Source organism: Gopherus flavomarginatus, chromosome 14 (genome assembly GCF_025201925.1).
Source record: "Gopherus flavomarginatus isolate rGopFla2 chromosome 14, rGopFla2.mat.asm, whole genome shotgun sequence".
In the NCBI taxonomy this organism is placed as follows: Eukaryota; Metazoa; Chordata; order Testudines; family Testudinidae; genus Gopherus; species Gopherus flavomarginatus.
The window spans coordinates 4,096,764-4,122,547 of record NC_066630.1 but is presented as its reverse complement, the minus strand read 5'-3'; the positions used below and the strand labels follow the sequence as shown (position 1 = coordinate 4,122,547).

Below are 25,784 nucleotides of genomic sequence, written 5' to 3'. Positions count from 1 at the left end.
ACTCCCCCCTGCTCGAGCCCCGTCTCCTCCCCCGTGCCGTGTTATCTGGGGGGGCAGCCCAGGTCCCAAAGCACCGGGCGAGCCTTGGCTTCAGACGCCACATCTTTGCCATCTAGGCTGCTCACCCCAAAGTGCACAGGAGGGGAAGAGGACAGGGGAGCGGAGCTGGAGGCAGCCCTCACTGAATTAGTCACAGCTCCTCCCCGGCTCCCGCAGCAGCTCAGGCCCCAGGAGAGGAGGGGAAGCGGAACAGGAATTTAAATGGTGCCTGGAGTGGACTTTGCCTAGCACATGCACCTGGCAACATCTAAAAACCGCCTCCAAGTGCATGGGTGTCTGTCCATGCCCCCCTCCAGCCCCTCAGGACACAAGGTGCAGCACACTCCGGGGACACCCCAGCCCCCACTGTGCTAGTGCCCATGTTTCCTGGTCATTTCATGCAGGATTATTTGAGCCAGTGTGTTCCAGCAGTATCCTGCCTGGTCACTTCCACACTGCAGACAGAAAGAGTCCAGTTGTTGCAGTTGCAAAGGGAGAAAGGCTGGCTAGCCGACATGCCCAGACAGTATGGAGTGAGCTGGCCCATGGTGGGAGCGAGGACCAGAGGGCATGGAAGAGGCACTTTGCATCTGCCTCCAGCCATGTCCTGTATGTCTGTGCTTGGGTACAAACACTGCCAGCTGCATTAGGTCCAGTCTCCATTATTACTCCACTGACAGCCACATGTTCAACCAATACAATCCTCTCTGGAATTGGCCATGGTGCCACCACCCAGCAATATAGCAGCAGAAATACCCAGCATCCCAGCTGACGTGACAATTTCACTGTTCTCCCTACTAACCGCGGCTGTTCTAATCCAGCGCTCCAAACCAGACACTGCAGTGCGCCCCCCAGCTGAGCTGGAGCCAGAGGACAATCTTTCCTTAAATACACAACTAGAAACGCCCCCATGCCCCAGAGGGCTTAATTCTGAGCAATCTCCCCCCAGCCTCTCCAGGGACAGCCCCTCCTCGCTGTGGCTGGCTGAGTGGTACCAAAGGAGGTTTTTGAGCACACAACCGAGGAATGCCTCCTGCCAGGCTCTGGCTCCTCAACTAAGAGCTTCTGCTCTCAAGACCAGAGCCAGACAGCTGGCTTCTGCGAGAGTGCAACATCCCCAACACCAGGAACAAGCCCACAGAACAGGGCAGGCTGGAATCTGCACTCCCAGTGCCGTGGTGAAGGTGGCCTCCAGACAGGCTGTGGGATGCAGGGGTGTGTTCCTTCAATCTCTAATTAGTCACCTTCCCAACCTGATCAGCTAGTCTGCACCAAGCACACTTTAGTGCTGACTAACCCAGAACAGCAGCTCATTCCGACTCTCGGAAGCCCTGCTGGCCACACCACAGGAAACGCTCCAGGCGGGTGTGCATCTCCCTGCACAGTGCGCCCCCTGCTGGCCACAGCTAACTGAAACCTCAGACAAGGGCCAAGTGCGCCACGCGGCCCCAGACGTTTGGACCCTGCTGCAGTATTGGGCCAATGGAGCTGGATCAAAATCACAGCTAGGCCCCAGCCTGCTCATTAACGCCTGATGCCTGGCGGTGTATCCAGCACACTAGGAAAACCGAGGCAGAAAGGATCCCACAAAAGAAGTGGTGCTGGGTACCCAATGGCTGCAGCTTGCCGTGGCGCCAGAGACTCTTTTGGGCCCAGCTCACCCTCACGGTTACCTCCCCAGCTGTGGTGGTTTATTTCCATACATGACAGAGAGAGCAACTGGCTTCCTTCTCCAGCACTCACAATACTAACAGCGCACTAGAATGGCTGCTCACAATGAAGAAATGGCTAAAGGCGCCACCCTACTGCCTCGCCTTCTCTACGCCATGTGGCTCAATCACTGGCTCCCCAGATTACAGCAGCTCAGGCTGAGGAAATGGGGAAAATTGTCCCTCTCTCAGCCCAGACGTGCAAGTAACATCTTCTGAATTCCTCTAGGCCCCAAGCTAGCATGTGTCGGGGTAGGATTCCCCCTTCTTCCTCCCATCCCCACCCCCTCGTTAAATGTGACGCACAGCTTCTGAATCTGTGCAGGGGGGTCTCACTACTCCACTGAACTCAAAAGGGCAGGGGGAAAGGAAAAAACTAGACTGTGTTAAAAGAAGAGGTCAACGCTCGGAGAGCTCCACAGCACGGACTGCAGATCGAGTAAGCCTGCAAGGCCTGAATCCCAGGAGGCGGGTTTGAAATACTGAACACTGCACACCATTTTGGCCCTTAAGTTTTTTCCTTGAGAGGGAAAGTGCTGCCTAGGGTGAACTATACATACAAAGATAATTTTAATTAATTTATTTATTTCTTTACACATAACTGAAAGTGATGTTACAGTACATAAGTTATTTACAACTGTGCAGTAATGTGTTGCAAAATAAATTATCTAGAAGGCAGCAAAAGTACATTGTTAATGTATATAAAAACTGTACAGCATTTATGGGATACAATTTTCTTTATATGAGTATTGGCTCTGTAGTGTTTTCAAGTTATGTTCTCAGAAAGAGAAACAAAATGCCCAAGATTAAAGGAAAAAATATATATAAACCACATGGATTTTACTCCATTAAAAACATGATCGGCAAAGTCCTTGCCCTGCGTCACCATTTTCGCAGTAGACACTCACCGTACTAGTCACGTGTGCATAACATGCCAGGTGCCTCCTCACTCATCCAAACGTGGTGACGAGCAGCTACTTTATGACGACTCAGAAGGCGTACGGGGTCCGGAGCTGCAGCCGTTTGCACCTCCAGAACCGCAGCTGGGAAAGCTGGATGCTTCCTTTTAGTTTTGCTTTTAATTTGTGCCGTAACCAGGATGGAACGAGAAATATAAAAAACCCACCGTCTCCTCTGCAGCTTCTCCGAGAGGAGATGTGCAGACAAATGGAAAACAAAGAGCTTGAAATCGCCATGTTCACACGTACATGATCTGCATGGGTGCTGGCCCTGCTCAGCAGCTTCTGCAATACACGTGTCCTTGAACCTTTTCTCCTTCCTGCCTCTGTCAGTCTCTCACCCCCTTGTCCATTCAGACGCTCACTGCTGTGTGCAGGCTGGCTGCCCTCTGCTGCAGCAACCAGTTTGAAAGGAGATGCGTTCCCCCACTCCGGCTGCCTGGCGTAGCTGTGATCAGTCCAGAAGTGAGGGAGACGTTGTGAAGAAAGTGCAATTATTTTTCTTACTGTTTTGTTTTCTGCCGATAGATGCTTCCTCCTTCTCTGACCAGATTCATCAGCAAGTGGTAAGGATGAATGTGAGCTCGAGCATCCGTCCTCGGAGGGCTCCCGCCCTTGCCAGTTTTCAGGGAGAATGTCTCCTAGTTTTGTATTGTCATGCCGGCAAGAGCACAAAGTCATCGTTGACGTCAACCATCGGCACGTAGAATGAGGGAACCTCGTTCACGCAGAGGGATTTATGTCCAGCTGGATCCAGCTCCTGAACCTTCAGCTGCCACTCCATTCGCTGCACCGCGTTCAAGGCAGCAGCTTCATGCTGCTGTCGCATTAGCAGGCACGTCTGCACCAGAACCGAACGCACAGCGGAGACAGGGGTTCATGGGAGAGAAGAGACAAGACAACAATCACTTGACTGTACTGAACAACTGCACTTTGGTGGCAAGACAATGGAGTTTGCAGCTATCATGTTGGACAGACATTCCCAGCCAGGGACAGGCTCCACAGCGGACACTGGGTGACCTTGTCGGAAGGAAATATATGCTTGGAAAAAAGTCTGTCAAACAGGATTTTGAGAGGGCCCTGCTCCTCCAGAGGTGCTGTAAGACCTCGGAACAGGTCAGATTAGAACAGTTTTTAGCCTGGGAGGTAGTGTGAAGTGCTGGTTGAACACAGGCCAAATGCTGCAGCTCGGTTGTCTTTCACCTTTACATGGTGATACAGGCCCAACCAACGTGCAGCACTGCACACTGTGACCTGCAGTCTCCACCTCTGTGTGAAAGATGACGGAAGCAAGAGAGGAAGGGCTGGCTCACTGGTTAGGGCACTCGCCTGGGACCCGGGTTCAAGTCCCTGCTCTGTCTCTGTGACCTAGGGTAAGTGTCTGTGCCTCAGTTCCTATCTGTGAAATGGGGCAATAGCATTGCTCTGCAGCAAGCCGTGCTGTGAGGATGAATACATTACAGATTGTGCGGGGGCCATGGAAGTATCTTGGACAGAAAATCTACCTAAGGGACTTCCAGCCAGCCAGGGTGCAGCAGCTGGCTATTGCTTGGCAGACCAAACAGCATGGAAAAGAGGAAACTGTGTGGCCTGAAGCAACAAGCACAGGGCTGAGTCAGGAATTCTGCCGCAGCCTTACTCTGTGATTGCTTTCCCATCTGCAGAACAGCAGAGAGCCTGTCCTTGCCTAGCTCACAGCAGGGATTGCTCTCTGCATGGCACTTCCCCATTCCCAGTGTACTGCAAGCTGTGGCATTTAGAACTGCTCACAACGCTGTCTCCCAGGGGCTCCTTGCCCTTAGCAGAGATTTCTGCAAACCACACATCTCCCAGGTGCCCAGCAGCAGTGACTCATGCTGCCAGGCAGGAGAGCAGGGTTTAGGGCCTTTGCTCTGGGACAGCCGCCTCGGACTCACTGTAGGAATTCCACTGACTGACTGGATCAGCAGCTACTGTCACAGGAGAGACTGAAACCCTCCCTCACTTCACCTGTCAAATGCCAATCAGAGTATCCCCAGCAGGTTACAGATTAGCAACATCCGCTCCTGACTCCTGGAAATGCTGCAAACCCAGTGCACTGGAATCCCCAGGGAACAGCAGGGTCACGCAGCTCTCACCTTCATTCGATCATATTTGTCATCCACATCTTGTAACCAGGAAATAAACTGGCGAGCATTGAAACGATCTCTGACGGATTTGTTTTCATCTCCCTGCACAAGGAACAGCACAAAGCGGAATTACACGTTTAAAACATATCAATAAAATAAATAGCCTATTGGACAGGTGCGAACCCCTCCACTCCCCACACACACACAAACACACCACACTCCTGGAGGAAAGAAGAGTGGTGGGTCTGAAGTAGCCAGAAGTGCACCAGCAGGGAGGAATAATGGGCTATGCAGCTCTGTGCTGCTTTCACAGCACGTTGCTAGAGGTTTCAGCCTGAGTGGTGGATGCTATACACACAAGCTCCCTCCTTGCCTTCCTCACATGGAGCTGGAGCTGAGAATCTGTTCATACTAAACTCATTCAGTTCTTCCTTTGCGAATGGAACACCTGCAGCTCACCGAGTCCTTGAACTTGTGCCCCAGATCATAATGTCTTCTACATGGAGATTTCCATAATGTTTTTTCCTTTTTGTCCTGGGAAATGCTGAGAGGTAAATCAGATGCATGGATCAATATGCTGGATCACTAATGAATGCCACTATACTGTCTGCAGCACAGGAATCAGCTTCTGCAATGCAGCAGTGTGCTTTCTACAGAGATGACAGCTTTCTGGCAGGTTAGTGGTGCAGCTACAAAGCTTCTGGCCAGCAGGAGGTGCTAATGTAATCGCTCCATCCTACTTCAGCTAATTTTAAATTCTTATGAAGCTGAACAATACTACAGGCTGCTGAAGTCTGACTCATTTTCTATGCTAATACTTCTCAGCTTTCTCCAGCTCCACACTACGTGGAATCAAAGGAAAAAAGCCCATCTCTGTGGGCTGTGCAGTGCAGTTTTGCTTTTCAAAGCCAGTCTTCTCTAAGAAAGTCATTTCATCTATTTCTGTTCTCTGTGCAAAACAACTGGGGATTGTGGAACAGCTGCACAGAACGTACCGAAATAAACCTCTCACATGCAGATGGTTCTGCTCACAAGGAGAGGCAGAGGGGGCTTTTGCAGCCTGCAGACAGATCAGGGGGCTTTGCCATCTTTAAAAAGGCATATAATGCTGGCTCCTGTATGTCATTCACAGACACATTTCTCCTCCCCTCCCCCCCCACCAGTGGACAGCTGAACTTGTGACTTGGACTCTCTGGCAAACGAGTCAGATTAGTCAACAGCAGCACATGCTGTGAGATCTCCCACATCACACCAGTGTGTAGGGGAAGGGAGTTGTAGGTACCTGGATGGGAAGCATATTAAGGCCTCCTACACCCATCACTCTGGAAAGCACATCCCACGTGGGCAGCTGCACAAACAGACCTTTGAGACACATTTAACCACGCTTAAGATGGCCACTGACCTGATTTTCTAGAGGCATGTTATAGACCTCGGAGTCCAGCAGCATGGTGCAAGCACTGAAGGGCACTGCCTGGTTAGCAATGGTTCTCGCTGCCCGACAGTGAACTCTTAAGATCTCCTGTTCGCATGAAACAATCAGCTTCTCCTGAGGAAAAAGGAGAAAGTACCCCCGTGAGCGATGCATGCCCTTCCTTTCTCAAGTGAAGGGAGTTAAGCACCATTCGCCCCCGAAGGAATCCCCCAGCGGCTCTCCGTTACCCGCTCTATGCTGTGCTGGAGTCGCAGCTTCCCCCTCACTGCCTCCTGCTGCTTGAAGAGTTCCTTCAGGGGTTCTGCGAGCGACGGAGGGGGGGCAATCTACAGACACACAGAAAGGCACAAACTGTTACAAATGGGGACAGTTGCTGGATTCACGCTGAGCAGCATGGAGCTGGCTTCCTAAGGCTGCTGCTGCTCACCCTTTGAAATTGCTTTGGAGCTTGCTGTCCCTTCAGGAGCGGGGCCAGCGCTCTCAGCTGCTACACAGGGGCCCGGGCTTTGAGTGGGACCATACAATGATCGCCCTCAGGCTGCTGATGTGTTGCCAGGGGGACGGAGCTGTGCCAGTGTAGTAGTGGAGGAGGCCTTCCCATGCAGATGGGAGGCAAAGGACAATCCCCTACAGCTGGCTGTGACCCGGCAGGGTGGGGGAATGCAGAGCAGGGGAAGAGGTGCTGTACGCAGAGGTGAACACGGCTCTTGTGGCCGAGGCTTCCATCGCCACATGCTTTAACCACCCACCCCTTCGGGGAGTCACAGCGAGACTCTGTGAAGCGCTTTGAGGTCACCTGGTGAACAAACGGCATGAGGACATGTGAAGCATGTTGGGCAGCAGAGTCCCTGCTCATGGTGGGCAGCACAGTGAGGCGTGTCCATATTTAAACACAACTTTGGGTTTGCAGTGTGCATGGGACAACACTGATGTAGAGCAGAGTTTGGGCTAGAATCCTAGAGTCTTTTCCTATTCACACTATGGGCCCAATCACCCCCAGAGAACAGAGTGCCTTGTAGACTAGAAAGCTAAGTGGCGGCTATTCTTTGGGACAAACAGGTGTGCTCGCCACCTATAACACGCATGATTTCACAGCAGATAAGATGTGCATCAATTCAGGCACTGATCCTGCAAGAACATGGATGCTGACAAACTTTTGTGCTGAGTCCTAGTGATTTCAACGGGGTGCCAGGCAGCTCATTGCAGGAGCCGGCCCTTGTTCTCATTCCTCACGTTCCTTGTGGAATATGCTGGAGGAGAGAATTCAATTTCCCATGAACAGGCAGAGCCCTGCCAGACCTCTCCTGCCAGTTCACTTACTACTAGAACCACAACTTTCAAATGGTAAGAATGTGGGACCATTTCCCAATGACTTCCTCGGAGTGTTGTGTTTCAGGCAGGGAAAACTGTTTACACTCCCCAAAGGGAGGCCTAGTGCAATATTTTATTTCAATAAAGCTTATTCTAACGAAGTGACAGCCTCCCAACACGTGCACTTGTACAGAATCCAGCACTGCTCTGGGGAGAAAAGGAGGAAGGTTCCACCAACTGCGGTGTTCTCCATTAACTGCAGCAGGACATGGAAGTTCACGTTAGTCAAATCCAGAACGACCTCCCTGGAGGCTGGGAGCCTGTATTTCCTGGCTGGAAGTGTTAGTCCATTGGTGCATTTGCACTGACAAACTCCGTCAGTGGAGCTGCCAGAGAAATAGCTGTTCCCATTGCCAAGGGGTCACCCCTATTGGCCAGTCACACACTGCAGCCTTGGTAAAATAAAAGGCAGAAGTTAAGAGTCGCCATCTTCTGCTCAGGGCCGGCCTTAGGGAAAATGGCACTCTGGGAGAACTTGCATTTTGGTGCCACTGGCCCCCATGGACTCTCCACCTTCCCCTCACCCCTAACCCGTCCCCTCCTGCACCCTAATCCCTACGCTGTGCCTCCTGCGTCCCATATCCCTGCACTCCCCTTCACCCCCCTCCTGTGCCCCTAACCCCTGCCCTGTGTCCCCTTCACCCCAACCCCTGCCCCTCCTCCTGCACTCAGGCAGGAATCAGGCAAACTCTGCGCAGGGCGCCCCCTTTGTCAGGCCGCCACTCGTACTGCCCACTCGCAGGGCCGGCCCTGCTCCTGCTTATGGTCTTACAGTTGCAATACCTAATTAGTATACTGCTTAGAAAAGCAGTTTTGCCTTCTGGCTTTCAAATCCATTGGCTTCATAGGAACACAATCTAAGGTTCCAAATCTTGAGTTCTTAAGCACCGTTTAAAAGTCTTGTCTATACAAATACAGCAAAACCCATTGATAATTCAGTTGTCCTTATAGCAAGGCTCAATTTTGTAATCTTAAGTGTGTTCCAAAGGCATTCTAAAGCCAGGTACACAGCTGGGGGCCCATCTTGACTAACACAGAACTGTGCTTTGAATATGTTGGAGGACACCCAGGCTTGACTTGGCTATAGCTGTAGCATTTCTGTTTTATTGTTTCATACAGAGAATGGAGCCAGGAGAAGGAATAGTGAGGGTAACTCACCACTGGAATGTGAAGCTTGCTTAGTGGCTTGCCATCCAGCAGGTAGGAGCCTGTGTAGGTGACATATTCAGCGTAACACTGCGGAGCTTGGGGAGTGATGTAGCAGAGGATTTTTCTCTTCTCTTCAATCTTTTTCCTGATCTGAAGATATTCAAAGTATGGGTTTGATCTGTCACTGTGATAGGGCTCAATGTCATCCAGTTTTATGGCATCTACAATCGCTGCCAGCGTTTGCTGTATCATCTCTCTCGTCTGCTGGGTGGACGTGTTAATCTGATGCTGTAGCTGCTGGCTGGAACGCTGGAACCTGCGTTTACGTGGATGTTGGGCTTGAGCATCATCTTCCTCCGTCACTCGCCCTTTTGCACGTGTGGAAGGTGCAGAAACGGGAGGAAAGTCTTTCTCAGAAGGTGCAGTGTTCTGTTTATTTTGATTGGCCAGCATCTGAGCCCTGTTCCTGGTAATTCGTTGTGGGATCTCTTCTATTTTGGGTGGTTTGGAAACTTCTGCTACTGGTTTTTGTACTGGCTCTATGGTTTCTACTGGAGTAGTCCCTTGGGGTGTGTCTGTCTGGGTGGAAGAGACTTGGCTCCCACTTCGTACTGCAGCACTGTCTTGCATGACTCCACTCTCAGCAGTGTTTGCTTGTGCCAAGCTGCTTTGAGATCCACTCTCCGCTGCACAATTTGACGAGGGCAGTTCTTCATGGTTTGTTTCTGCCTCTTGTTCCTCTGGCTGAGCAAGCTCTATTGATGCAGTCTGTTGCAAACTCTGTGCCTCGGACTCATCTAATTTTCTCTCTTCTGGTACATTCAATGCTTCCGAGGTAGCTTCTGGTGCAGTCACTTCCAATTTTTGTTCCTCAGGCTGTGGCTCTGGTTCCACAGCCAGTAAGTTACTTGGCTGATTAGGCGGCAGCTCCTCCTGCTCACTGGAAGCTGCGACAGACACACTCACATTTAGGACCCCAGTATTTATGACTTCCGGGACAGCTACTGAGCTTTCTTCAATTGGTGCCACTTCAGTCATTTCAGCATCTGGAACACCTTTAGCTTGGAGCGGCAATTCCGGCAATGAGAAGGGACCAAGGTCTAAATCATCTTCTGAGTTTGTGAATGGATCAGGCCAAGTTACTGGCTCTTCCGGGTTTACAGGTACTACGCTACTGTTTTCCAAAGTGTTCACAGCCTCTGCCTGAGTTTCTGTCGGCATGCAAGGGGGTTCTGAAGGCATCTCAGGTGCTTCTTCTGGAAGAGGCTTGCAGTTATTGAAGAAAGTGTCTAGTCTAGTAGGGGACATGTAAGGAGCTTGCTCTTCTGCAGTTGCCATTTCTCCTGGAACTGCTTCTTCAGCATCTTCCTTTACTTCATCAAGCCCTGGTTCAGATACTGACAATGGATATGAAATAGGAGAAACTGGGTATGGAGAATCTGTAGAAATAAAGGGCACGGGTGCAGGATGTATTGGGTCCAGTGAACAGAACGGCTTAGGGGATTCAGGGAACCTCTGGGGAGATTTCATTAGAAGTTCCGATCCCACTGACCAACTGACAGGGTGCTCAGATGGATTACCAATTAAGCTAGGAGGCATGGGAGGATCAGGGTTTCTGGAAGGAGGGTTATCCCAGTCCATATGATTCTGCTCTGAAATAGCTGAACTAAAATGGTTTTCTTCAATAGGTGGTAAAAAGGTAGACTCTGGTGGCAAAATAGAAGCAGTAGCTTGCTGCTCTTCTGTGGCATCCAAAGGCATGCCAAGATCAGGGGGAAGAGCACTTTCTATAGAAGGTGCAAGCAGCTCATCTCTATGAGAGGGGGAGGATTTTGCTTGTAAGCCAGAAAAGATGCTTTCAGGTGATTGGACAACATTGCCAACAGGCGCACAATGCAAAGTTTCTACTTTAGGTGATGGAATTCCATAGTCAGGTGAATAATACCCTGGAGACATACACTGAAACTTTTCTGGAGGAACAGAAGGAAGAGGGACATTTTCCTCCATCAAATGCTGCACTGGAGAATCATAATTTGATGTTGCTGGGACACTTTGCTGCCTGAAAAACTTGTCTCCAGCACTGAACTCATCTTCAGGGACCCTTCTTATATCCACAGAGATTGAACGATAAAGGTTTGTGGAGGGTATCGTCCTTGTTGGAGTCTGACTTGGATTGTCGGGGAGTCCACCTGAAGCATTTGAATATCTGTCAAAAAAGGATGGAGAACATGCATTCATGGACATTGTGGATATGGGCAGAGAGTGCTGAGAGTCAGCACAATCAAACATCAAATCTGTGTAATCTTCATTGCTGCACGAAGGAGTTCTTGGTGTCTGTATCACTTCTTCATAGCTTGGACAAGAAACTACAGAAGCTGGAGCTGGAACACCTGTTGGCCTGTTCTGATCTGGCCTGGGAGAAGCAGGTAAAATTTCTTTCAGCTGAGGGCCAGTTATCCAGTCTTTTGAATCTGTCCCCACAGCAGGCTGTGGCTTATTATCTGGTGACAATATGGGAGTCAATGGACCTAGTTCTTTGAGCTTTTTGTCCTTTAGCTGAGTATCTAGTGCTAGTGGTTTCTTTGTGGTCAAATCCAAACTCCTCTTACGCATCTCTTCAGAGGTTTTAATTTTATCTTTTAATTTGGGATCTCCAGATCTGTGCCTCATCTTCTCCATTTGCTTCATTCTCTCTTTGTGTCTTTTGTGGCGCTCCTCAATTTCCAGGTCTTTTTGGCTCAGCATCCTCTCAAAGCTGGTCATCATTAGATCACCATCACCCAGAAGCTTCTCTCTAGGCCTGTTATCTTTCTTACCACCATCTTTGGACAATGTTATTTTATCATTTCCATTACTGATCTTTAGAGACTCTGTTTTGTCTCTCTCTTGGTTTTCCTTGAGTTTCTCCTTAAGTTTGGTTTCACTAAATTTGAGGTTCTCCTCCTTTGATTTATCTTTGAATGTGATAACTTGAGGGCTGTCCTTGTCTTTAAGCACAGACTTCGTCTCATCTTTGTGATGTTTAAAGAATCCATCTGTGTGCTTGTCTCTATGCTTTTCCTTTTCATCCTTCCATTTTTCCTTGTGTTTTTCTCTCCTCTTCTTCTCTTTGACTGTGCTGATGGTACTGGAACCATAAGTCTTCTCCTTTTCAGCCTTCTTTGAGAGCTCTCTCTCAGGATCATTTTTATCTTTCTTTTCAGAAAACAAATAGTCAATGTTTTTGTCCAGTTCTTCCTCAACTTCAGCTTTCATGCTGTAGGAAATGCCAAAAGTCTCCCCATCTACGGAGAATTCTTTTTCATACTGATTGGAATCTTTTCTGTTGCTGGAGTCTTTAAATTCATCCATTTTCTCTTTTTTCTCTGTTTTTTCCTTCTTTGCTTTCTCTTTCTCATGACTCTTCTTTGATGAAGATGAGGAATGCCTGTGCCTCTCCTTCTCCTTGAGTTTGTCTTGCAAGCAGGGCAAAGGAAGATAATCTTTATACTTTTCCTCAGAGGCATCCATAAGAGAAAGGTTAGAAGACTCAAAGAGGTTGGTTAGTCCTGGATCTTGTCCTCGGTCTGTGAAGCTATCAGAAGAAATCTCACTTATTTTATCATTGGAGTCATCTCTGTATTCATTGAGGGCCTCCTCCTCCAATTTTTCCAACAGGCTCTTCTCTATCTCACCTCCTTTTGAAGACTTCTTTTCTTTGGAATGGTCTTTATCCATCTTTTCCTTATGCTTGTTTTTTACTTTCTCCTCTGCAGCATGCTTCTTTTCGGCCTTTTCAGGGAGCTTTTGCTTGTTTTTCTTTTCTTGGGTGGAGTCTACTGAGGTTCTGTCTTTCCTGTCTTTATACTTCTCGACAGCATCTTTATCCTTCTTCTCTTTGTGTTTTTCGAAGAAACTCTTCTCTTTTTTCTCCTTCCCACTTTCTGCGAATCCTTTATCCTTTTTCTTCTCTTTGGAGTCTTTATCTTTCTGTTTCTCTCCTGAATGTTGCCTGTCGGAAGAGTACTTTCTGTGCTTGTCAGCAAGATAAAGTTCCTTTTCAGCAGCCATGCTATCATCTTTTTCTTGTAGACTGTCCATTCGATGCAATTCACTCCCAACGGCCTCACCAATTTTGAATCCGCTGTAGTCGTCCTTCTCATCTTCGCTTTCATCTGTGAAGATATCTGCGATGCTGTACCAGCTCTTCTCTTTTCCTTTTTTCTCATCTCTTTTCTCAGAGAAGTCCTCTCTATCTCCAGAGAAGTTTTTCTCTTTTTTCTCTTTGATATAGTCAAAAGAAGTCTTCCTTTCTTTGTCTTTGTTATGCAGATCCTTGTATTTCTCCTTAGTATCTTTCTTTTCTTTAAAGCTTTTATCCAGTTCTTTGTCTTTCTGGTTTTTCTCAGCAACAACTTTTTCATTTTTCTCTTTATCCGCTTCTTTGGATTTCTCCTTATATTTTTCTGGTTTCAGTTTCTCTTTCTTGTCCTTATCAGGAGCATCTTTCTTCTCCTTATCTTTCCCTGAATGGTGCCTTTCCCCACACTCCATATTTTTTCCACTGAATTCAGGGTCAGATTTCTCCTTGAATAATGTTTCACAACCATATTCTTTAAACTCATCTCGATAGGGCTCCTCTTGTTTAATTTTTATGTCCTTTCGGTCTTTACAGCTATCAGAGGAATCTTTTCTCTCTTTGTTGATTTCACCTGGATCTTTTTCCTTTCTCTCTTTAACACTTTCTGCAGAATCTTTCCTTTTCTTGTCCTTTTCAGGCAGATAACTAGGAGTGACTTTATGCTTTTCAGTTTGGTCCTTTTTCTTCTCAGGGTTTTTGTCAACGCTTTCTCGCTCTCTCTTTTTTAAGAATATTTCCTTTTCATTGCGTTTTTCATTGCATTCTCTCTTTTCCTTAGTTTTAGTCTCCTTTTTCTTGTCTTTAATTTCTTCCTTCACTGTTTCTATGATTAGTTTTGCCATGCCGTCATTTTTAATCTCCCTAAAGTCTGTCACTGGAGAATCCCAGCTATCCTCGCCTTTGAAATCAAAGGACGAATCAAATGACAAATCAGAAAACCATCTCTCTTGCTGATCATCCGAAAGACTGAATTTTGTGTCCTCACTTTCCAGCAATTGGCTTTTGTTACTAAACTCATCAAATCCAGGCTCCTCTTTGTAAACTTTTTCTTTCTTACATTTTTCTTTCTCCTCTTTGAAGGTTTTTTCTTTCTCCGATTTAGTAATTTTCTCCTCCTTCAGATCATTCTTCTTTTCAGATTTTGACTGCTTGTCCTTTGATTTTTTCTTTCTCTCTTCCTTGTGTATTCTAGGTTTCTCCTCTTTGGGAGACTTCTCCTTTATGGGTTTCTCTTTACTCGACTTCTCCTCTCTGAAAAATTTGCTGATGTCTTTATTCCCCTCTTTGAGTTTTTTTAACGATTTCTCTTCTTTGGACGTTTTTCCAGTCTCATCTTTAAACAACCACTCCTTCTCCTCCAATTTACTTTTCAGGAGCTTTTCTTCCTTCTTACAGTGTTCTCGCTCATGTTTTAACACTTTTAATTTATTTTCACTTGGACTTTCAGTCTCTATCAAACCCTTGTCAGGCTTTTGCTTAGAATCCTCATATTCAAAAGAAAAAGTTTTGATTATTTTAATGTCTTGGCTGACCGGGCATTGTCCCTTCTCTTTGTTTTTGTGTTTGTGTTTCGTTTTATGCTTTTTAACAATCTTCCCCTCCTTATCCAGCTTTGGAATTGCTCCGTCCACACTGGCATGGAATGAATTCTTCTTCTCGGAGACAGTATTGTGAGAGTTATTTTTCTTTTTGTGCTCCTGCTTCTTTCTCACTGGCTTTAATGACTGTAAGCTCGAATCTTCCGACGTATAGTCTGACTCACTCGTCAGTCTCGTCCTTGTGGAGTCTGACAAGGAACTGACATCTGACCATGCCGGAGAAGATATGGTTTTCCAATTGTCTGTCCTCCAGTGCTTGGAGTGCTGGTCTGTAAGATTAGGGTTATGTTTCTGTGAAGCTAAACTCCCATGAGAAGAGGTGGAAGAGGCAGACAGAGAGTTGAACAAGGAGGATTCTTTTAACACTAGCCTAGAGTCCTTTACACAGCCAGAGCTGTGCACAGAGTCTCTATCATCCTCCTCACTCTCCAAATTTTCACTCTCTGATTCAGAGGAACAAAATTTGTCATTTTTTTTGCCAAACCGAACCTCTTTGCTCTTTGTCTCCTTTTTCCGCTTCTTTTTCACTTTATTCTTCTCCTTCTGTTGCTTGGTGTTGGAGGGCTCTCGAGTCTTGCTGCTGGGCAGTATCGAGTGAGTGGAGAGTCTCAGCTTCTCGCCAGTCCCCACAGCCACACCGGTGTCGTCTTCGTCCGATGTGTCTGACAGGATGCGATGGGCAGCTTTCTTTGGTGTCAGTGTGTTATTTTTAGTATAGGTTTTTACTTCCATTTTGGGTATAGAAATAAAACTGTTTGCTTTAGTCTCCTTCCTGTAATCCTTCTTCAGCAAATGCTTGTCATCGACAGGCGGGACTCTGTCCTGCTCATCGTCCTCATCAAATTCATATTCATCCTTTACCGGCGTGATTGTTTTGGGGGGCTCTTGACTCTTGGTCTTATGTTTCAAGCCTTTTTCAAACTCAGAGTCTGTGTTATTGCCATCGACGGAGCTGGAAGGTGCAAATGAAGGGGCGTCCTCCTCCTCCGAGCTCTCTGTGAGGAAAAAAGAGCATAAAGCATTACCCCTGTAGGTTGTTTTCAGGAGAAATATGCATTTTTTTTTTTATAATGGAGATATCCTATCTCCTAAACTGAAATGGACCTTGAAAGGTCATTGAGTCCAGCCTCCTTCCTTCACTAGCAGGACCAAGTACTGATTTTGCCCCAGATCCGTAAGTGGCCCCCTCAAGGACTGAACTCACAACCCTGGGTTTAGCAGGCCAATGCTCAAACCACTGAGCTATCCCTCCCTCCCTCGCTCCTCTGAAATCTCAAGCTAGCAGTCTCCTTTCTCACACACTGAACACAGCAGACATCTTGGCTGAGCCTAGAGTGAGCTTAACATTCCTTTGGAAAGAATATCCAAGTAGTTTCAAAACTATGTAGGATGCAATTGAAAATAACCCTTTGGGAGTACTCAGAGTGAGCACAGTTCTAACACCAGGATTCTCACGGAGGAGCAGTGGCATGCAGTGCCTCTCTTGAACTTCCACTAAGTAAGAAGCTGTCCATCCAGTGCAGGCATTGCAGCTATTAGTCATAACTTTATTACCTGCAAGCTAGACTACACCCATTTAGTGGAGCATGACTGGAAGCTTCCATAAATGCAGAAAACAGCACCTTGCTTTCCCAGGGGTAGGCGGTAATGAACACACAACAGGTGTGCGAGAATTTCTACACTTGCTTCCAGGTGCAAGTCAAAATGCTGGTGACAGTCTTTGAACCCGGAATGATATGGGACCCAGTTACCTGAGGCCTGGCCTCTCCTCCTACATCCCCAGTTGTGGAAGGTGGAAACATCTAGGATGCTTTTAGCTGTAGGCTCTCCAGGATGAGCAGCAGAGCCCTCTGAGCAAAGAGTCGGTTTCGTAAGCATCTGAACATCTTGACTGTGGACTGACTCGGCTTTTGCAGTAGCATATAGGTGTTTTCGGGCTATTATAACTTCTGTGCATTTTACTGCTTTTGTGGTAGCAGGTTGCCACTATGGCGATAGCCCATGATCCCAACACCCGCACAGGTCAGCACCTCACCTGTTGAGCTCTCTTCACTAGAGGGATAGGTGGTCTTTCCCAGGAGTAGATTCACCATGGTGGGGGAATTAGCAACTTTTAAAGGCGTCTCTCCCTTCCTGTTGCTTTGATGAGGGTTCCCTCCGTAATGTAACAACAATTTTACCACCTAAAAATGAGAAAAACTTCAAAATCTCAGTATGGTTCAGTTTCAAAGGAAGATGTTTCAGTCCCCTTCACTTTTGTGGGCTGTTCAGACAGACAAGCAGGAAAGAGGTTAGTCTGGGGTCAGAGCTGGCTGCTCATCCTGCCCTGTCACCCAGTGACATGGACACAGTGACTGAAATGAGGGACAGAGAAAATGGCAGGACAGATTTATGGGGGGAAATGCAAACCTGTATTCTTGTAGCAAGCTCCATCCTACAATTCCAAGGTCTGTGACACAAAGGGAAGAAACTAGCACAACATTTAAAAGCACAGGGGCTGGAGAAAGATTTTCACCTGGGAACATGCAACATGCCTGTCAGTGAAATGAAAATAAATGAAATAGCAATTGCCGAGACAGATACTACCTGAAGCATAGGAAAATCAAACATTTATTTGTAACGAATCACTAAAAAATGGCTACTAAATCCAGCAAGAACCAACCTTGAAATGCCCATTATTAGCTGCATCATGCAGTGGGGTGTCGTCATCCAACCCCTTTGTGTTGACTTCTGCGCCGGCAGCAAGCAACTGCTTTGCGACATCATAGTATCCTCGGTTACATGCCTCGTGCAATGCTGTCCAGCCTGCCAGCACACAAACATTCATGAAGTGGCAACTAATTTTGACTGTGGATAATTATGTACAGTATCACAGTAACCTAAATAGATGCTGCTGGCTGCTGCTATGGCAGCTCGCCTGTGGCCCTGCCTGCTGACACGGGGCTTTTCTACCCAACCAGCACATGGCACACAGGACCTGCGAGGCCAGGACGCCAGCAGCTCTGCTTTGGAAAGCAACTTTTTTTGCCAGCTCGACCTCTGGTACTTGAGTACATCCAGCTTTTCTGTTTGGCAACACAAGGTGCTACGGCCAATTGTTCTGCAGCGCTCACTCCGCTCAGCGAACTCCAAAAGCAGAGACCATTCAGTGAATGAAATGGAAGGGTGGCTAACACCTCCTGGTGCTCTGCTCCCATTAGAGGTCATTGTTTCTCTCTCCTCTAACTCTTTGACAGGAGGAACATTGTCACTCAGTCAGGACTGGGGGTTAGAATTCACCTGTTCATACAGTGTACCCCTAGCTGAACTCTCAGCGCACAGGCTATCTGCAACATTTCACAGCAAGCAATTGTAACGTCACAGACAGGGTCATGACTTCTGGAAGGGACTAAGTGTGAAAACAGATGAACTCTGCAGAAACAGAAGCTCCTATTCTCAAACAAACCTCTGAAGAGTGAGGGAAAGATGTAAAAATGTCTGTCAGACATGGGCAACAGATTGATTGCTAAGCAGAATCTGTTTGGAAGTTCCCCAGTAGGTGTGTACTACCCCTTGGGTATTCTGCTGATAGCACTAGGTGAGCCAATCGGAACCCTCCATTTCTATTATTAAAAAGGGGTATCTGTGAACGAAATTACTCACAACGAAAACACGTCAGTAGAACACCGATGTTAAACATACAGAGATCCAGACTAAGCATATCTACTTATTACATCCAAAAAGCTACTTTAAAAGAATGTTATGGCCACAAAGTCAAGGGCTCAAAAGCTAGGAAATGCCAGAATTAAGGTCGTCCGTGCAACCTTAATTCAGCCCTCCTGTGTGTACAATTATGATTAAGGGTAAGATTGTGTCATGGAGGTCAAGAATGTCATTGATTCTGTGACCTTCAGAGACTTGTGACATTTTCCAGGCCTGGGGTGGTGGGCCAGAGCTCCCAGATGCCACAGGCGGCCGCTGCATTTCTCAGCCACCGAGACGGACACTGGAGCTCCCAGCCTCCAGGGGTGAGGAGTGTTGGACCTCTTCCTCCCGCAGTGGAGCTCAAGCTCTCTTACTCAGGCTTCAGCCCTCCCCACCGTCAGCACCATTTTGTCACAGTTATTTTTAGTAAAAGTCAGGGACAGGTCACAGGCTTCTGTGAATTTCCGTTTATTGCATTTGGGATAGACAGGTTCCTCCTCCTCCTCGCTGCCTGGGCACCAGCAGAGGGAATCCTGAGAGCACGGAGGAACAGGCTCCCTGTTCTCAGTTCTGGGGCCACAGTTGACTCCCAAAAGCTTGAAGGAGCAATTGCAGGAAGAGTCCTGCTCTACCTCTGCAATCCTGGGATGGAGCACGCTCAGTACAGACGGAATGGTCTCAGAATTCAGCGGCCAAACTCGAATCAGTCTCTACTGAGCATGTGCAGACTGAGATTTGTCAGACGTCTAACCTGGCCTGACTTGGGCAGTTTTACACAGGGAGAACGAGAAGCTGTTCGGCATGTGCAAAATGTATCGTCCCAAATCTCATTCCTGAAAACAGCCGAACTTACAATAAAAACAAAAACCCCCAAACCCAGCCTAAGGCAAACAGCTGAGAGCGAGAACTTCAGCACACATGGCTCTCGTTTGACTAAGTTATAACAAGTAGCTGAACACAGGATCTTCTATTAGAAAGTGTTGGGCAAGCTTAACTACAGGCGTTGTCACAAGCTCTACCGCCTGAGGGCTTTGCTGGGTCACACTGAATGATTATAAATGAAGCAAATCATTGCACCTGCCCTCATCTTTCACGAGGATCTAAGACTTGCAAGGACTACGGACCTCAGTCGGCAAGGCTCCATCCTCATCTGGATGGAAACTGCTCACACCTCATGCTGAGACTCACCATTCCATGGCACTGCCCATAGCTCATGGTTCATGCCACAAGGCGGGTTAGAAAAATTTCCTATGTGCAGGTCATTCTACAACTGTCCATTACCGTGTCTGGTCCTGGCCACTGTCAGTCTAGAGACTCTTGGTCTCATTGGCCTGGCTATTCCTATATTTATTAAAGGCAAGGTGAGATACTGGGCACATACAAAACCACGGACTGCACTTTGGGCTCCTGGCTTATTAATCAGATCACTGAACTGCAGCTGGACTTGTTACCTGCGAAGTCTTTAACGTTGACATCTGCGCCCTCAATGATGAGTTCCTTGATGCGCCGGGCATCTCCTCGGATGGCAGCTCTATGCAGCCGAGTCTCTCCACGCTCATTTCTCTTATTTACTTTATCTTTGGTTTTGGAGGCAGAGTTAGGAGTTCCCTTCTGACACACTGTAGACTGAGAAGGATGCTTTGGTGTTGTATCTACTGCATGGAGAAGAGAAATACGGTGAAGAACTGCACTTTGAAGGAAAACCAGAGCCCTCAGAGGGAGCTGTTGCAATACTTTTAATCCAGCAGCTGCACTGAAGCACTGGCTGCAAGGCACTCAGAGGTAACTGATCCTCTGAACCAGATGTGGAGATAGAGGAAAGCCTGTGTATGTATAATACAGATATAAAATTGTAGGCTGTGCTGAAGCACAGACTGGAGAAGGGTGTAGTAACCCTTGTACAGATTATAGACAACCCTATGATTTCAGAGAGGGCAAAGTGTCTCCTCGTACCCGAAACTCTTACTTCCAAAGGGAAGTGACAAAGTGATCTTCCCCATGGGCATGTGAGGGACTAACTGTCTGGAAGGATAGTGCAACACACTTCTTGGGAGAAGCCCTGAATATTCGGAAATTCACTTACTGTCAAGTGACAGTGACTTGAAACTAGGTTCACATTAAGAATGACAGCAACAAAAATAAGGTCCCTAGATACTCCACCGTTCTGTATGTAAGACAGAAGGATACACAGACAGATCATATAACACATATAAAACCCCACAGGGGACCATATTGGCAACAGATACTTACTATAATATATTGAAATATTAATTCCATGTTAAAAACATTTACTACATTATATCATTAAGTGATTTTAGGTAAAGATGGAATATTTGGCAGGAGTGAAGCATTTGCATTCCTTAAATTCATTTCCAGACCCTCGTCCTGTAGTCTGGAGACAGAAGAATTATGCTACCAACCTTAAAAAACATGTCCTGGGTGCCAGGTAGATACCACTGGTACACATGCTCACCCATGTCTATTTTGTGACCATGGTGGTTGTTTACAAATAAGCAGAAGCACACCAAGTCCCATTCAATATGAGCTCAGGCTCATCCACCCACACCTCACTTTCAGCTCTCACCTGGGCTATTTGCAGATTCTTCTGCTGTCATCTGCATAAGAAGGGCGACTTGCTGGCGCTCAGAGAGTGGGTAACCAGCCCTGATTCCTGACAGCCCCATTCCAAACAGCAAGCCAGGTTTCCTAGTGGCAGGCTCCTTTTTAATCCTCTTCCGTTCTGGACCCTGCTTTTCTGTGATGCAATCAGAGACAGAAAGGGAAGGGGAAGGTTTCATGCTACAGACATTTCCACAACTGAAATTTACAATCATTTTTCAGACAAGTGCTAATAATAGCTTTCCCCATTCATGTCAGTCAGTCTTCTTCGTGTGGCGGATGTAAATGTAGAGCAACAACTATCATTTTACATTGAGATGGTTAAGCCGGATCATTGCATCTGATAACTCTTGTCAGTGTCTTACAGAGTATAATGAAACCACTGGTGAACAAACCTGGGTTAGAAGCACTGGCCTTTGCCAGCACTGATGCTCTTGGACGGATACCCTCATTCAGAACCGCTAAAAGCCACGGCACTGAAGCACACACCTCACTGGCTGCCAGAGAGCCCCGCAACACCTCTGTACAGTGGAATATTGCCGAGTGGGGGACGCCTTACCTCAGCATTGCCTGCCGCAGGTCACTTTGCTGGCAGGTAGGCCATTTCCTAACTGGTATTTTTTTTGGTTTAGATTCTCTTTTCCCCCACCCTCCCTAAACAGCAGCACAGGAGGGGGAAGAGAATGAACACACACGGAGGCCAACTCTCAGTACTGTACCTTCCATCTTGCTTCTAGGAACCTCCATTTCATGCCATGGTGCTTCGAGGAGCGTACCAGCCTTACACCACCACAGCATGGACTGAACTGGAGGCATCTAAAAGCAGCAACAGAAAGTGCTAACAAGATACATTGTAACAGCTCTGAAATGTCCCTTCAGCTAGGGCAGGTCCTGTACTCATCACTGGAACCGCTACAAAATATCACGTCAATCCCCATGATACGGTGTGTGTAAAGACTGCCCCGCGGATGCCCTCCTTCCAAGTTACAGCAGACTGTCCGTCTGGTTCCCGCATCACCTCCGGTATGTTCTCCTGCTGCAGAGGTTATTCAGCTGGGTCCCTTCCCCTACCTACCTCTGTGAAACCAACCAATAGGGAAGGAAGAAACTCTTAAGAACAGTTTTTTGTTCCCAGTAACTAACTGGTCTAGCTGCAGACAAGTCCTGCTGGGAGGAATGAGGGTGCTGCCCAGAGCCAACGTCTGTTTGTGACCTACAATGTGTGCGGGAACAACGCTAAACCCAGGCCTCTCCCCACATCGCCTATCACTGCTCTCACCAGCCAGAGATAGCCAGGGAGAGCTAGACCTTAAAAGTATTATCGGATTTGCTACCTCACTCTTGCTTCTTTCAGCTCAGATGTACACTGCACCTTCCTGAATATGCAGCTTCTCTTCAGCAGTTTTCTGATTTCCCCTTAGGAAACACTGATCTTTTCCCCATACACCCAGAATTAACACTTCCTCCTGGTCACTTCCCCGTGCTGTACTGACACGCCTCCTATTAACAGACCTCTGAGATGGCACAAGTCTGGCTGTGCTCTCTGTTGGGTCTGCAGAGCAGCAGGCAAGGCACTGCATGTCCCTCAGACGAGGGGTGGGGTTTGAGTTTATAATCTCAACGAGAGAGTTTAAGAAATAAAAATTAGGTTTGTCTGGCCGAGATGTCCTGGTTGGTTTTATTTAATTTCTGTCAAAAAGAATAAAACAGCAACAGAAAGACACACCAATTCCAAAATAAACTCCCACAAAACCAACACAAACTGAAGGACTGTCCTGGATCCACAATGCAAGAACAAAAACACAAGGTTAAGGAGAGAGGGGAGAAGACAGGGACTCTCCATACACAGGGCTGACGAGAGGTGGGGAAGCCGGTACAAATTACCAGGGCCCGGCGGTCCGGAAGGGGGCGCAGCTTCATCAGCCCTGTTTAGCTGGTCCGCCCTTGCTGGGGGGCCCGAAAAAATTTTTTCACCAGGGCCCAAACCCACTCTTGGCGGCCCTGTCCACACATCCCTATAAACAATCCAAACATTACACATATTTCAGTGATTTAAAACTAATTCTAAGAAGTGCTGTACATATATGATCTAAGCTGAATTCTGAAAGGCCCATTTATAGAAAAAGCAGATAACACCTATCAAACTGGTAGAATGCCAACAAATGGTTCCCACAGCTGTATCCTCACAAACCGTCCTATAATTTTATGTTGAATTCATGCTAGTGAGTTTTTGCTTCAGAAATCTGAGCATTGAAAAAGTGCTTAGTTGCACTGTAGTCTTGAAATAAAAATGTAAAGCCCCTGATGAATTGCCCCCAGCTTTGCTGGTTAAATAGAACCTGCACTATTTAGCCGATCGTGTTCACTTCTCAAAGGAGCAAGCAAGGGGGGGAAAGTCTTTAAGTATGGAAATAGCCTTAACTCTTGCAGTTGGCTGGACAGCAATACCCCAGGAGGCAGTGCTAGCCAGTAGGGGATAATCCTGCAGAAGTTGTAGTGAAATCTGAGGGGGGCAGCAGGTGTCTAACATAGCAAGTTGGGAAGTATCCTGTTACACAAGGATAGGAGTCCCCCTACATATCTACCTCAGCACCTTTATTTAAATTTAATAGTTTTAAAATACTTTGAGACTTCACCTATACCAGCTCTCTGCCAGATGACCCCCCAAGAATCTTAGCATTGTAGTTTATTATGAGATTTCCCTCCCACCCAACAAGCTTGATGAGGGTTGCCAACACCCTCAAAAACAGGATTACAAACCATTAAGTGGTCTGCAATTCCGTGCAAGAAACCTGGGTCCAGGTGGTTTCTCAACAGACCAGAAAAGAATGGGGATATTACAGTGTCCTGTCCAGTTCTTCTCTTTGGCCACAGGGACAGAGTTGGAGATGCAGAATCTTGAAGCAGAGAACCAAGAGCAGGAAGTGGGAATCAAAGTGGGTTTCCAGTGGAATAGCTGAGAGACTTACCATAGCGGTTTGTAATATCTCTATCAAATATTTTCTAAGGCATTAGATTTGTATAACTCGAGTAGCATTAGCAAAAAGCCAACCATTAGTGAGGGCCTAGGCCAGCATTCCAATATGCTCAGAGAGTGCAGGGTCAAGCTTTTTGTGGAAGCTCTCATGAGATGATACAACCTTCCCTGCACAGCTTTGGCAATGCACTTCCCTCCTAACCTGAGCAGACCACCATACTAACTCTTCCTAACTGTTCTGTGACTTTTGGATAGGAACAGTGTCCACATCAGACTAGAGTGAGATCCCCAGAACTATCCATCAGTGTGAACTCAGATGAAATGCTAGTTCTTTAACCCATCATGTTGCCCAAGATCGGTTTGTCTTGTTTAGATTTAAAAGGATTCTGTCAACTTAATCTAGGCAACTTCCAAAAGCTTGTTACAAGTCATTTTCCTTGGGATTCTGCCCCAAGTCACTTGGCTGATTTTTGTGGTTTTACAATCACATTTTCCTGCCTGTAAAATCTCATTCTCTCTCCTCTGTTGCTATATAAACCAGTCACAAGAACAACAAGGGAAACTGATTGGCCAGCTAACCTATACAGGAGAATGAGTGAAAATGACTAGGCAAAAGCAAACTGCAAAAATACAGAAATATTTTCCAATCTTTTTTTCAGTTACAGCCATATTAAATGTCCCTTACAACAATAGAAGGTGAAAAAATGCGATTTTTATGTTGGCATGTCCCTTTAAATTAAAAAGTTACTACATAGTACCTGAACCATCTTTGACAGACTCAAACACCGTAGGTTCCTCACTCATGCTGTGTTGAGAGTTATGAATCAATTACAAATTGAGATGTTTCTCTTATTTTTTAACTTTGCTGTCCGACTTAGTGTAACACCAACCCACAATCACTAAATGTTCAAAAAAATGGTAATGAATAGACTGGGGTTCCCAGCAAATCAATATGAAGCGTTTGTAATGGCTGGAGGAATGGATCATCTGTCTTGCATTCATCACAGAGTTTACAAAATCAGATTTAAATACAAAATCATCTGTTTAAGTTCTCCACTTTCAAACGGGGCTATGTTCAGGTACTAACTACTGATTTCTCTCTATGTAGCTCAACGACATTTTGACCCACTCAAACACAGAGGAGACCGTTGCATCACTAATGCTACGTATGCCAGTGTACTTCTAGTGGTGGTGATCCAAGAATAACCTATGTTACATAACACGATTCCCTGTAATGTATCCCAAGCCAAATTAGATTGTTTATCTGGAGGGTAGCAAGGGATTCTGGAAATGGAAAACTGCTGAAAAACTGAAAGGTTTTTAGATTATAAATTATTACTAAAATTACCTTGCTAACCCTGGCTTGACATGTTCCAGGTGCAAAGTCTGCTACTAGCAAGGGATGCACTGGAAATCTTTGGTGCAAAAAGAATTATACTGCAAGCAGTAACTAGGAGATAACAGGTTAGGCTTTTCACACCACCCTGGAAACAGCGATAAATGTCAATCCAATGCAATCATTTCCAGCCTGTTTGGATTCTGACCATCATGGCCATACGAAAGCATTGAGACCAATCCATGAAGCAAAACATACCATATCTATCTAACCCATCCTACTGGGTCTACACATCACAACACATATGCTCTTTTGGAGCGCCATAGAAGAGAATGATGCACCTTGCATGGCAATCAGCAAATATATGATATTTGCAGTTTAAGCGCTGCTCATTATTAAATATGTCCAACCAGTGTAATACTCTTCCCAACAGTAATGGTGAAAGCAGAGCCCATGTTGACTGGAAGGAGAAGTCTCAGAAAGGAGTCTGAACACATATGTACGAAACATGTTTTCTTAGCACGGTGTCTTTGGAGTGACAGCTTAACCAGTAAGATGAGTTGCAGGTGAGTTGAGTGGTAAAATGTCATAACTGTCCATTCAACTATCACTTCCTTATGGAACAAAACTACCTAAACACAACCGAAGAAGCAAAGTAAACCAGACCCACTCTCTGTCATTAC

The 25,784-nt window shown here is 46.7% G+C and overlaps 1 protein-coding gene across 4 annotated transcripts in view; it reads right to left on the bottom strand.

Moving 5' to 3' along the window:
• Positions 1–2,313: 2,313 nt before the first annotated feature.
• Positions 2,314–25,784, bottom strand: part of ANKRD11 (ankyrin repeat domain containing 11) — a 237,057-nt gene continuing 213,586 nt past the window's right edge. For 3 of the 4 annotated variants that reach the window (XM_050922636.1, XM_050922635.1, XM_050922637.1), the window contains 9 exons: positions 20,754–20,924; positions 19,621–19,824; positions 17,148–17,290; positions 16,521–16,668; positions 8,777–15,480; positions 6,475–6,573; positions 6,218–6,361; positions 4,825–4,917; positions 2,314–3,548 (listed from right to left, as the gene is read on the bottom strand). In XM_050922636.1, the coding sequence (XP_050778593.1) occupies positions 3,363–3,548; positions 4,825–4,917; positions 6,218–6,361; positions 6,475–6,573; positions 8,777–15,480; positions 16,521–16,668; positions 17,148–17,290; positions 19,621–19,824; positions 20,754–20,924 (7,892 nt within the window). In that variant the 3' untranslated portion in view covers positions 2,314–3,362. Of the gene's footprint in view, positions 3,549–4,824; positions 4,918–6,217; positions 6,362–6,474; positions 6,574–8,776; positions 15,481–16,520; positions 16,669–17,147; positions 17,291–19,620; positions 19,825–20,753; positions 20,925–21,507; positions 21,605–25,784 lie in introns of all 4 variants that reach the window. The other variant, XM_050922638.1, reaches the window with a different exon arrangement.